Genomic DNA, 14,078 nt, shown 5'->3' with positions numbered 1-14,078 from the left:
AGAGTTGTGAGGAAGATAAAGTAAGAAAATACATGTGAGAGCCCCTGCTTCATGCTAGGTACTCAATAAATGTTGACTATATGAAAAAGGATCTCATATCACAAACTACAGGGTACTGGGTTAGACAAAGTGACTGCTGAGGCCAACACCAGACCCCCCAACACCACAGCCACAGCAAGAGTGTCTTTCCCCCTTATCTCTAAGCTTGAGCAAACAGCCTGTTTGGCTGGTGGTACCTCCTCTCAGGTCTGACCACTGTACCTCTGTGGGGTGTAGGGACTTGGCTCATTCATGAGGCTGCAAGGGGAAATGACAACAAGAACATTCTCTGGGTTCTATGATAGACTGGTAAACTTGCACTGAGCCTAAGTGTTGCATTTTACCTTCAACCTTGGTCCCTGCTTTCTGCTTCTAAATTGTCTGTTGTACTGCTTCACTCAATATCTTTTAATTTCTGGACCCTCTGCAAAAGAGAAGGTTAAAGAAGTAAAAGAAACTCAAATCAGGCAGTTTATTAATGCTAATAACTCTGAATAGAGAGATGAGGCAAATAGGAAACTACTGACTACAATAGTTTACATTTCTCCACATTCCCCTCAGAAAATGGAAATATGAGCAGGAGCATGTTCCAAAGGCCAAATCCTGGCGGAGATGATGAGGTGCAATTCTTGGTGCACACTGTAAGCAATAAATATTAAGCTGCTTTGGCTATGCCTAGGAATGACTGGATACTGAGACTTAAGTGAAGAAGGGAAGAAAGAAGAATGCATGGATTTGCTCTGTGATGCCCTGAATTACATTCCTAGAGGCAGGGCAGGTGTGGAGCTGGGGGGTTGAATCCAGCACTTTGCCTTTAATTCAACTTAGATGGACTGTTCCCGGCCCCTGGAGCTAATCCCCAGGAAGGATTCTGCGATGACAAGTCTGGCTTCATGCTCAAGCGCCTTCAACTTTGCCCACCAAACAAAGTTAGCAAATTATAAAATGTCCATTTCCTAATTTTGTATTATAAAATGGAATTAGGAACATAAATAGTAACAAGTAGCAAAACCCCAACCCTGTGTAGGACCACCATCCTCTCAGCCACCTCTGCGTAGGCCAATAAGTTTGGAAAGTTTTTCACAGTTTTCAAGTTTCAGTGACTCTGCTTTCTGTTTCAATCGTTCATCTCTGTATAATCCTGCCAAATTTGTCAACTCCGACTCTGAAAGATAAAAGAGGTAACCAATTCATCAAGAGAATTGAGCTCCTTTGCTTCATTTCAATATTTCTGGAATCAAAGCTTCTTTTACTTTATTTAATGCTTTCTCTTTCAATTAAATATAAGAAACACTCATTTAGTCAAGAGAAATGTATCAGACAGCTATCTACACCAGGTGCTAAGGGATTAAAAGACACCTGTAGTCCTGGAGTCCTGCAATATCTGTGCTATATTATAAAAGCACCAGACTTAGTTCTTATCAATAGAACATTTGGCACCAGACTTAGGAAGCCTGCACGTGTGCAGTAAGAGGAGACTGTTTCACGGTCTTCCTACAAATGGTATTCAGATGGCAGTTGGGAGAGAACAGTGTCCAATCGCCTGCTCCTGTCATCTGAAACAAAGACAGCTGCTGCATTCTTTCCCCTGCGTTGCTAGATCATAACTCATACATGCTGACACATAGCCTACTTCCGGTGGGTATGCCTTCTATGGCAGGCCAGGTTGTCGGTGGCTTTTTCATTCCCTAACTCAAAGGCCAAAGGCAGCTGGGCTCTTTTTAAAGTGAAGTCATCTGGATCAGGTGACCTTTGTCTCCTTGACTAAATGAATTTCATTTTCATGATGGAGAAGGTCATTCTATTTTTAACCAGAATATAATCTCTGCTGTCTTTCCTGACTCAGTGATGACTGTCTGCTTCTATTTTTTATTATTTTGTAAAGTTTCAGAGATAGTCTTAGGAGGGAAGGCCTGAAAAACACCTTCAGAGATGTGTTGTGTATTAACACGATAGCATGCTTGGATGTGCCGTGTGGATTCTGAAAGCTTCCGAGAACAGCCAGCAACTCAATGTTTAAAGGACCATACTTGTGAAAATGCTATTTTAATCATTTGGAAATATGTCTATCCATTCTTAATCATCTTGCAGACAGATTTTGTTTTTCTTGGTGGAATGAGGAGCACCTGTCTGATTAATCAGCGAACTGCCTGGAAACAGGAATTAATACTTAGACAAGAGGAACAATGGGCATTGGTTTCTGAATAAGTTTCTATCAACACAAAACACTGGCTGGCATTTCTGCTCACAATGATTCTATTTACACCAACTAAGGCCCAAAGTGCAGATTAAGCGCAGGACTCCAGGGTGTGGGGTGGATATGCATGAAAACCCTCCCTCTACAATGGGGGCTCAGAGTCTGGTCCCCAGCAGTTGCTTGGCATGCAGCAGGTCTCCTAGGCTCCAGAACAACGTGCTGTCTTCCCTTGGCACGGGTGCCCACAGTGCCTGCAAGCCAGAGCTTGCCTTGGCACCGTCGTCCTTGTGGGTGATGGGGCTTCATGGAGGATCATGTGCCGCACCCAAATGAAAGCACTCTGCTCCTGCATTCTGCCCAGAGTATTGCACTAACTCCATGTCTCTAGCTCCTCTGGCATGTGGGGAAGTTGTCTGGGAGACCTCTATAAAATCAGTCTATCCCTTTGGTCCTCTAGAATCACACTGAAACAGATTCTGTGGCTTTGCTTTTCCTTGAAATGATTTCCTTAGGTTTTCTTTTCTTCCTTCTCATTCTTTTATTTTTTTGATTTCCTTAAGTTTTCTGCATACCAAGCTTATCTAAATGCCTCATTGCCTGAAATCGCATTCCAGAGAACATTAAAGCTAGTAATTCTTACTATTTTCTACACTGAAGAACACTGTAACAAGCTAATAAAAGATAACTGCACATATATGAACGATTTTCTCAAAACATCACATTGCTTTTCATAAAGTTCACGAAACCAGGTTTCAATGCTCGAGACTGAGACTCCTGCTCCAAAGCAATGACCTTGCACAAGGTCAGTGTTTCAAGGAACCATGTCCCACACCCCCACTAACATGCTTAGAGAAACTGCTCTCTCAACTGCCAGTGAATCCTTTTGCCCTTCAATGAAGCAAAGGTCAACTTAATGAAAATATTAGTTTTGACAAGTTCTGTTAATATTCAATAACTTCTAAGAGAGAAAAAAAATCCTTGGGAGGGGCAGGATCAAGAGAACATCTTTTCTTCTCTGCAAAATATTTCCCTTACCTTGAATTCCAGTGTTAATGGATGGACAGAGCACTGAGCCTTCACGGTAAATTGACTCAGGCAAACTGCCAAGAGAAGCAAGTCTCGGAGCCTCTCCCAAGAACACTCTGAACAAAAGCCCAGATCGGAGTCTTGACATTTGTAAGACCCTAAAAATCCCAGCTGTCCTTATGATCCAGCCCCATGAGACAGTGTGCATCCAGTCCAGCAAGGCCTAGACTCTACCAGGAACCGGGCACTTACTCTGTGCCAGACACCAGACTAAGTGTTATACTCATATCATCTTCTATAATCCATACGGCCTCTCTAGGAAGTTCATTTATCCCCACTTCAGAGCCTAAGCTTCTATCCACTCTGCTACCCTGCTCCAGGCCATGGAAAGAAGTGCCCCTTTGCCAGGCAGGGTGAGATCTCAGCTCAGTTCAGCCAGGCCAGGAGGCAGTTCCTGCCTATTACTTTTGTCCATCCCAGCCCAGTGGCATGGCCATATTCCCTGGCACAGGGTTTATTATTTAGATGCAGCTGTGAATGAAAACAGGGCAATTAGTGTTCAGAGTAGGGGATTACTCATAGAAATTCACTCGGATTAAGTATTCTAAGGAGCAGAGAAAAGAAATGAACAAAAGATTTTAAAAGACAATGGCTATCTTTGCTAAAAACAGTTTCCATTCGGTATTTTGCCAAGAGTGAACTTTGTTCTCAAGTGGGTTTATTTTTACAACCTCAAAGTGCTAAATTTAACCTTGTTGGCTGTACTTGCTGCTGGATCCGGAGGGCAGATGCTGCTTGTTCTCAAATGGCACTTGGGTTGTGTGGAGGCTCCGGACAGCCACCATCCTTAAATGGCAGAGATAGATTTTTGAAGGGTGTGTGCTGATAAACCCCCATTTGGAACTTGTGAGTACACACATCATGTTTATTCATTGGATTTTTATTTATACCTAGAGAGTGCCCAAACTTTGAAACTAGGCCTCATGGGGGTGGGGACAAAAGCCTAGAAGCCACCTTAGTTGCAATCCTTACCATAAGCTCTTTGCATAGTTCCATCTGAGGTTTGTGTGTGTGGCTGGGTGTGTGTCTGAAGACTGTGAAATGCAGATTTTCATCCAGTTCTTATAGAAAGCAACAAATTCAAACCCCTCCCAGGGCCCAAAACAATGAAGGACTTTTAGGACACACACTGTGGCCTTTACCTGATTTGAGTCCATGAGTATACTGCCTTTTAGTCTAAGGTCTTTATCTTGCTCCTAATTCTTCCCCAATTTTTGAAAACTTGTAAAACCAGTTTAACATGAGGTAGGGTACTTCCTGACCCCTCAGATTTTTCAGTAAAATAGCAACTTCCTCCTTCTGCTTAATTCCCCTTTTATTCCAGAATCATTGCCCACCATGTTCCCAATGCACCTGAGAGTTCAGCTTTGCCCTATAGCAGTAGAGGACAGACAAGGTCCCTAAGGGCCAGGGTTAGGACACTAACCCTGCTCTAAGATTGATTGCTAATCCTCAACATTCTCACTGTTTTTCAGTCCTAAGAATCCTCTCTTCAAAAGACATTTGTTGAACACATGTTCTGAAGCAAGGACTGTGCCAGGTGCCTGGGACACAAACTAAGACATGGTTCTCGTCCTCAGATAGTCCACAGTCCAGCACCAAGACAGATGTGTACCCAGAGAACACTAACATGGTGAGAGCAGTACTGTGTTAGCAGGGTAAACAAAACGCTTTGCGAACATAGAGGAAAGAGAGATTAACTTGGGGGTGGGGGTGGGATATGTGATGGGCCAGCAAGGGCTTAGCAGCACTGACTGAAGACCTAATTTTATCAGACACTTTTAGGTGTTTAATAATAGCCAGAAATAAGCTTTTAAAAAATGAGTTAGGGTTTGCTTTTTAAAAATTAACAAAAGCCAAGTTTTATAAGATACAGTTACTAACAGTGTGTGTGTGCATGAGTGTGTATGTGGAATTCAAGTGGGGTGAAAGGTGACTATGTTGGCTGAGAGACAGGGCTGCCCTGGCTACCACCACTCCCCATTAACACCCGCTGGAATTGTAAGCCAAGTGGCAGACACTGTTACCTCCACTGTCTCCAGAGGGAGAAACAGAGCGGAAGGCCTGCTCACACTCACCTGTACTGAAGGGGCAGACCTAGGGAAGGTCAGTTTTGTTCTGTGGCCACAACCTTGTGGCCGCAAGGGATGGGGCATGGGACTCGATCCTAACAACCTACAACCTTTAGTCTGGCTCAAAAAGTTGGGATGAATCAATCAGATTTCCTTCTAGGGAAATGTGAAATTAGGAAATTGGACCAAACCAGTGGGCAATGAGAACTTACAGAGGAAGCTTGTTATGTAGAAATTGGCCAATGACTGGTGAGGTTGGGGAATTTAGAAGAGCAACTGGGAAGGCAGCAACCAAAATAAACTATGGCAAAACAAGGTTATGACGGAAGAGAGCTTGAAGGAGCAAAGGAAAGCAGTTGGCAGAGAGAGGAGAGTAGGGTGGATGGGCAGCGAGAGGTAGAGACTCAGAGACAGACAGGTAGGCAACTATTGCTGCCTGCCTGAGTTCCTAAGATTTCCAAGTCATGGCCACATGTGTCCCGTCAATAAATCTCACTTCTTTTTTTCGTAGTATTCTCAATGGGCCTCTGTCCTGTCTCTGTTCATATAAACATGTGCAATTCAAACAAGAAAAGATGAGGGATCAGGAAGCTGGGGATGCCTCAGGTTGGAAGCATGGTCACCAGCTAAAGCATCTTACTTTGTTGTTTCTCCTTCCAACAACTTGTCTGTATATAATCAATGTAATCCTTCTCTATCGTCTTCTCCAGGTCATGCAGAGATGCTCCCCTGTAGGCCTTGTCAAAGTTTTTATCCACAAAGTAAGGCACCTGCAAGTTCTGGGTTTCTCTGGAAATGGTGTAGCCCAAGGTCCTGAAACAAAAAGAGAGAGGCTCAGGTAAGCTTGTTCAATTTGGCAATATCACTCTTAGCACTGGCCTCAGGAATATCGTGATCACAATCACCTCTTTTCACAGGGCAGATGAAGATATCATTTTCTAATGCACCTAACATTTATTATTTCTCTGGCAAAGCAATAAGTATAATGTCATTATTGCTATTCTATGAGCATGTTTATACTGTGGATTCAGCCTCAGCATAGTTACTTTATTCTCTTGAAGGATTCACCTCTCCTAAACTGCTTTCTACGCTAAAAGTAGAATTCTAATGCTTAAAAAAAACAACTTGTATATTGTGTAGGACTTAACATGATACCTGACGTGGAGTAGGCTATTGGTAAATGCTGGTTGAATGAACTGATTGTTACAGTAAACTATTTGCAAGTAACCAGATGGTTTACACCAGCCTAGCATCAATCTTTAGGACACATAAAAAGTACTTCGCACATAGCTACTAAGTGAAAACTGCAAAAAACTCAGACAAAAGATTTCAGTGATGCTTCTGGGCTAACTCTCTGTGGGTCTAAGATATCCAATGGTATCTGGTACTCAGAAACATTGACAAGTCTGGGTTACTAAATTCTAACCATATGGAAGTATAGAAGGGAGCTCAAATTAAGTTAAAACAATGTGACAGCAATGTACAAAATGAAAGCTGACTTATTCTAACTGAACAAAGTCTATCTCAAATGAGTTACACTTGACCTCTTCCCAGCATTTTCCTTTGATCTCTCTACTTAAGGATCTTGCCGCACGTCTAAGAGCTCAGGCCATGACTGCTCTCACCATCCTCTGGGAATTTGTTAGCAGGTTCCTGAATGCCCCACTGGCCTGACAAGAAAGGAGGTTGCAGTAGCAGATGGAGATACTTGGAAAGTCAGGAAATAGAGAGAATCAAGCCAGTGTGAACTGTTAGCAATAACCTCTCTCTGAGTCTCAGACTTCCGTTTGTAAAATGAAGATATTGACCTAGAATGATAGTCTTCAGACAACAGTGATCAACAATGAAGACTCTCCCTGTTATGTATTGCCCCACAGACCCCACATTTTATAAGGTTTTTATTGACTAAACTACAATGAGTAATGACTTGTTTCTCATTATTAATTTAAAAATGTTATTCTTAAACTTTAGTATAGATCAGAATAATCTAGAAGGCTTGTTAAAACTCAGATTGCTGGTTCTCATCCTCAGAGTTTCTGATTCAACAGACATAGAGGCCTAAGAGTTCGCATTTCTAACATGTTGCCAGTTGATGCTGATGATGCTGGTCTGGGGACCAAACTTTGAGAACTGAATTAATTGAAATAATTAATTGAAGAAATAAAAAAAATTCCTATCAGAGCTTATAATCTTTATGTAATACAAATATAACAATGAATTTCTATATTTTCAGGGATGAGGTTCATCCCTGCAAAGAAATGTGATGCTATGGTTTGACTATGTAGCCTTATCACGAGTAAATGTCCTATTCTTGCAATTTATTAAATTGAAAAGAATCACTGGATCTCAGTTACTACGTTCCCAGATGCACAGGAGTCCAGCAATCCTATCACAAGCTCAATAAGGTCCTTTCTAACTCTAGCGTGGTGTAATAAGGATTTAATTTGAACAGAAACCAGTTGCTGCTCTGCAACTGACCAGATGATGTCGCTGAGAACAAAACAATCCATGTTCTGAGCACAGAGGAAACTGCCCTCGGTATTTTTGAGTCTCTGTATTATTACTATCCAGCTGTTCCTTTAAACACAAAAATCAGTTTTTCTACAACAAAAGGTGAAATGAAATGTTAATCATGTACAGACAAAACCTTTAAGTCTTTCAGATCGTTGTTTAGATTTATAAATATCTGACTTACGATTTGTAGAATAGACTGTATGGAGGATTAGCAGCTAGCAGTTGAGTAATGACAGATATAATTACAATCACGAGAACTGGAAGTAACTGAATAAATGCAGAATATGTAGTCTGAAAAAGAAAAAATATTTGGTGTAAGTTTTCTTCATCAATATAAAGCTTATAGAAAATAAGATTGTTTTCCCAAAGAAACTACAGATTATCGATACATTGCACAAAGCCCAAGCCTCTTCTAGGAAGGCTATTCTTTCCACTGAGAAATATCAAACAACTCTGTTGTCTCTGCTGAGAAAGCTGAAGGAGACCCACCCACAACCTGGATTGATACCTAATAATTCTCCTGCAGCCTCCTTTTCTAAGACCAATGAAGTGGACACCTTTGGGTGAATCTGCCCAGACTGTGACTCTCATGGGACCACATTAGCATGATGCTATGTTGTTACTTTGGCCAGTGAAGAGACTGGGGGACATCAAACCCTAGCAGGGATAATCACATTGTTCTTTACTAGGAATTTGGGATTGAGGTTCATCCCTGTTCATGGCTAGGCAGTCACTTGACGAAAGAACACATACCCTTAGGCACTATGGACTGGCTATTTTTAAGGGGAAGTAAAATAAGCCAGGCTGCAGAGAGGTGAGAAAACTGGACAATCTGGCCCCAGCCTGCCACAGAGAGCACAGCTGTGTGCGTGCCTGACAGCACCCCAGTTCCTGATTCCCATCTGTCATGAGGTTCAGCTGCCCTTCCTGCCCTTGAGCTTCATGAGAACTCCCCATCCCTTACCTTCACTCCTTTTAGTTCTAAATATTTGAAGGGGGTTCCTATTTGATGTAGTCAAGAAAACCTTGATGAAGACAGCCCCACAGGGGAACTGAGTTCCTGAGATAACCACCAAAGAGTGGGTGGGGAAGGGGGTACCATTCTGGCCTATTTAGGCCTGTTATCCAGCTCTTCTTACCATTGCCTCTGCTTTCCTAAAGCACATTTAGTGACACATATCTCCGGTTGAACTTCTAAAACCTGACCATACACCATAAAGGCCAGCTCAGTACAAGTGTTTGTGAGCAGCAGTTCTCCTGTACTGCCTCGGTACCTGAGGTTTATCTTCTTCCTCTTCCTTCTGTGTCTGCATCCTCTCATGTCGGTGCCGCCGGTGGTAATAGTGGGTATCATCAGTCACATTCGAAAACATATGAATATTTCCTGGAAAAGAAAGAAAGACCCTTAGTATAGGATATGGCAAACATTCCTTCCTTGTCTATTCCAAGGTCATTCTCTGAGGGGAGAATATTGTCCCATTTTACCCAGAGGAAAAATAAAACAGTAGGTAAGCCAAGTGAACCAGCTAGAAATGGAATGTGCTTAGCTCTCTTACTTTTATTTAAAATAGTCCTTTGTAACCAGTGAGTGAGAGAATCCCAAAAGGCTAGTAAAGAAAGAGCATTCGGGAGCCATGAGTCTTGCCTAACATGCTCATGTTTGCTTCCTTGCCCAATAACAGATTATGTCACTAGTATCCTTAATAGCAACCCATAAAATTCAACTTACTTCCTGGGCATTTAATTATCCCAACTTCCAACTCTCTGGGGGTTCTTTTCAAACTTATCTCTGTATATATAGTTGCTATTTTGCAATAATGACAATAGGCATCTTTCTACTTATTATTAAGCATTTAAAAATAACATTCGCACAGTAGCCCTGTGAGGTAGGTATTATAAGCCCATATTTCAGGGGAGTAAACAGGGTAAGACAGACTAAGTAATTGGGTCAAAATCATGAACAGTTGGAGGCTGGAGACTTGCCTCAAATCCCAGTTCACCTGGTTCCAAATTCTTGCTGTTTCCACCATACCATGTCTCTTTATTTAGATCTTCAAATAGGAGCTTGCTGATACATACATACATACATACATATATACATAGGTGTGTGTGTGTGTGTGTATTTAAATGATAATATTGGAATACTAACCTGTAGGAAAATGTCCTCCAAAGAAGACATTGAATAGCTCTTCTGGAGTGATGTCAGCTTCAAAGTCCTTGTAATAATTATAAGGTCTGGCTCGAGGGGCAGTGAAAGTCACCTGTTCATCTCCATATTCATCGTAGCGGAGTCTCTTGTCAGGATTGCTCAGGACTGCAAAGGCATTTCCTATCGCTGCAACCGAAATCAAAAAGCAATTGAAATCAAAAAGCAACTGAGTACACAATCTTTGCTGCAGCTCATGGTGATCACATTAGCAGCAATGAAGAGCCCAGACTTGATTGATTCTAGATAACTTCACAGGAGCCCAAGGGAGGTGCTTGGGGCTAGAAAGTTCACCAAAGTGCTTGCCTTTGAGATGTTCTATAATCTAGTTTGTAAAACCGGAAACAACACTGGACTCAAGATGAACTAAGAACTATTATTCTTATTCATTAAAAATATGTCCTTATTTCACTTGAGAGCAATAGTTTATGGTTAGAAATGGTTCATACATAAATAGTGGTATTCTAACTTGAAATCTAGAAACAATCACCCAAATAAAATAATCAGCAAAATTATTGCTTAAGTAAAAGCAAAGTCCTCATCACAATCTTATTTCAGCTTCCTTTAGAAAATGGTCTTTAGAAATTAAGAAATGTATCTCCATTGTCTCAATGAAAGATCAAAGACTTGAATAGATTACATATGCTTACTATCATCTCCCCTCCCTATTTGTCCAATTTCAATGAAATATATAATCTATACCTGCAATCAAAGAAATCTCAAAAAAAAAAAAGAAGTTTTAAGACATTCCTACCCACTAACTCTGATTCAGCCAACACTCTCAGAAACACAGTCAGAAAGAGTATTTCTTTATGATTCTTCTATCTAGGGAATTGTATTAAATGTTTATAGCAATAAAACAGCTAAGCAGAAAAAAAAACTAAAGAAAGTTGCTTAAATGTTCACATCCGTTGGAATCTGGCAGATTTATCAAAAAAAAAAAAATGGCATTAGTCTGTGAGATAGCTTACAGGAAGGTATTAAGAAAATGTGGGTTATCTGGTTCCTTGTAGAAAAACTATGGGGAAAATTAGATTCACAATGGCACGTCAACAAAGGTAGACTGTCCTCTGAGATACATGTTGACTTTTTAAAAAATTTCTCAGATCTATTATTTTTTACTTTTTATTTTGAAAAATTTCAGATCTATAGACAAACTGAAAAAATGGTACAAGAAACACATACATAACCTTTGCCTTGATTCATCAGTTGTTAACATTTTGCCACATTGCTTCCCTCACCTCTCTATGCATACATCTAGACATATATATAACATGTATACATTCTTTTGCTGAACCATTTGAAACTTGGCCACAGATATGATGCTTCACCCCTAAATATTTCAGCATACATCTTCTAAAAAGACATTCTTCTACATGATCACAATACCATTATTACAGCTAAAAAAATTAACATCAGTTCATTATCACCTAGTGAATCCATGCTATGTTCATGTATTGCATTTGGTTTTATGTCTTTTTAGTTTCTTTTTATCTAGAACAGTCTCCCCTCCCCATCATTTTTGCTTTTCATTATATGGACTGTTTTGAAGAGTGGGTCACTGTTCTTTGTAGAATATCCCATATTTTGATTGTTTCCTTGTTATTAAATTAAGGTCAAATATTTTGGCAAGAATACCACATAGGTTCTGTACCACATAATGTTAGGTTATTCCAGTATTTGGGGATGATAAGTTGGATCATTTGATCAAAGTGGTGACAGCTAGATGTCTCCATTATAAAGGAAAATTTCCCCTTTGTAATCAATAAGTATTCTGTAGGGTGATACTTTGACATCATATGAATATCCTATTCAACAACAACCTATCACCCAATGCTTTAGAATTCATTGATAATCTTTGCCTGAATCATCAACTTCACTGAGGAAGAAGCTCTTAGGGTAAGATTTTTATTTGTGTGTTGGGTCCAAAATATTTTTTAAAAATATCTTTCTAAAGTATCATGGAAATTCATAGAAAAAAGTTTGATCTATAACTGTATTTATGCTTTTTATACACAGATTTTTCATATGAACATGTCAATCACAGAGGTTTCATGAACAGAGTTCCGCAGTCAAAGAAGTCTGGAGATGCGTCTAGGCCATACTTGCAAGTAGCCACCAGCCTGTAAGTCCCACAAGAGGAATCATGTCTGTTTTACCCATTGTGGCACCTGGCATATAGATCTTCAATAAACATTTGTTGAATCAAAAGATGAATGGTTTCAAAAGTGTTACAGAGAAACCAAATATTTTTTTCCAAAAGAAATTAAGGTGAGTGAATGAAGACAGGAGGGAGCTATGCTGTAATCACTAAGAGGTATGGCAGGGGAAAAAACCCTGCTTGTGGCCTTATAAAAGAACCACAGGGAAGGCCGAAAACCACTTTTGTGGCCAAACATCACAAGGAGGGTAGAATTAAGTATTAGTTCAAGAAAAGACCTTTGAAAGCGTCTGTTGCTCCAGGTGCACAGTTCTTGTCAGGGTGAAATTTCAGGGCAAGTTTTCGGTAAGCTTTCTTAAGCTCTTCATCACTGGCATTTCGAGAAACTCCCAGAATTTCATAGTAATTTCTGCATTTCTTGATCCTAAAAACACATATCAGAAACATGTATATCTACAAAGGCTCCTTTTGTACAATTAGCTGCAAATAGTACATCAATCCTTCCTCCAATCTCTGAGCCCCAAAACAAACCTAAAAGAAAATTGGTGAACTCGTTAAAGAAATATTCAAAGTCATTAACAATGTCCTCCTCCCACCAAGAGCTTAATGCCTTTCAAAGTATTTTTACATCTAATATTTTATTCTTTCTACATCTTTGCAAGTGAGTAGACCAAGTATGCTAATCCTTACCATCAAGGTGCAAGCTAAGGTCCTGAGAGCAGAACCACAAGACTGCAAAGCTAGAAGAAACACCTAACCACCCTATTTTTTTACTCTCTCTCTTTTTTCCTTATAGCTATCTTTTTAAACTTTGTTTTTAAAAGTTAATATGTACACATAGAAGGAGATCTGTATATATTATTTAAAATATCCAACAGTACTAAACCGTATACAGTGAAAAATCTTCCTGCTTCCGCATTCCCTGTCCCCTAGTCTCCCACCCTGTGGACAACCAACCACTGTTAGTTTTCTGTGAATCCTATGTATAGAGTGAGTATATGTATAGAGATCTTTCTATTTTTTTCTTACCTAAATGGCAGCTTTTAGGTAATTATAATCACCTTTCTAAATCTTGCTTTTAAAAAAAAAAAAAAAAAACTATTTATCTTAGAGATTGAGCCGTAACATATAAAGTATAGGACAATAGTTGAGACTAGAGTGGCAGTTCTGAACTTTTTGATCTCAGAATTTTTTTCTACTCTTAATTATTGAAGACACCAAAAGAACTTTTGTTCATGTAAGTTATATCTATCAGTAATTACCATACTAAAAGTGAAAACAAAAAATATTAAAGCAAAATGTTGATTTAATTATGTATCAGGTAGCCTCTCAAAAATGCCACTGTACAGTTGTGAGAGGATGAGTGAAAAAGGCAAATAGTGTGTTTTTATTATTCTGAAAATAGTTTTAAACTTGCAGACCCCTCAGGAGGATCTTGGGGTTCCCAAACCACACTTTGAGAACTGCCAGACTACGGCATAAACTCTGGAGTCAAAATGCCTTAGTTGGGATCTGATCTTGCTATGTACTTAACCTCTACGTTTTAGTGCTGTTTTCTGAAATATGCTAATAAGATAACTATATTTCACAGAGCTCTTGTTATGATTAAAAGAAATATTCATCATAGAGAGCCCAAAAATAAATCCACGCTTATACGCTCACTTAATATATGACAAAGGAGGTAAGAATATACAATGGAGTAAAGACAGTCTCTTCAAAAAATGGTTGGGAAAATTGGACAGATACATGCAAAAAAAAAAGAAGCTGGACCATCTTTTTACACCGTATACAGGAATAGACTCA

At 39.8% G+C, this 14,078-nt stretch overlaps 1 protein-coding gene across 1 annotated transcript in view; it reads right to left on the bottom strand.

Annotated features, from left to right (window-relative positions):
* Positions 1-492: 492 nt before the first annotated feature.
* The window catches only part of DNAJC18 (DnaJ heat shock protein family (Hsp40) member C18), a 20,524-nt gene continuing 6,938 nt past the window's right edge, over positions 493-14,078 (bottom strand). The window contains exons 3-8 of the mRNA XM_006923046.3: positions 12,554-12,699; positions 10,058-10,243; positions 9,183-9,292; positions 8,090-8,199; positions 6,035-6,207; positions 493-1,204 (exon numbers count right to left, since the gene is read on the bottom strand). Of these exons, the coding sequence (XP_006923108.1) occupies positions 1,080-1,204; positions 6,035-6,207; positions 8,090-8,199; positions 9,183-9,292; positions 10,058-10,243; positions 12,554-12,699 (850 nt within the window). The 3' untranslated portion in view covers positions 493-1,079. The remainder of the gene's footprint in view (positions 1,205-6,034; positions 6,208-8,089; positions 8,200-9,182; positions 9,293-10,057; positions 10,244-12,553; positions 12,700-14,078) is intronic.

Source organism: Pteropus alecto, unplaced genomic scaffold (genome assembly GCF_000325575.1).
Source record: "Pteropus alecto unplaced genomic scaffold, ASM32557v1 scaffold78, whole genome shotgun sequence".
In the NCBI taxonomy this organism is placed as follows: Eukaryota; Metazoa; Chordata; class Mammalia; order Chiroptera; family Pteropodidae; genus Pteropus; species Pteropus alecto.
Note: the sequence above shows the minus strand (reverse complement) of the source record. Positions and strands in the feature narration are given on the sequence as shown.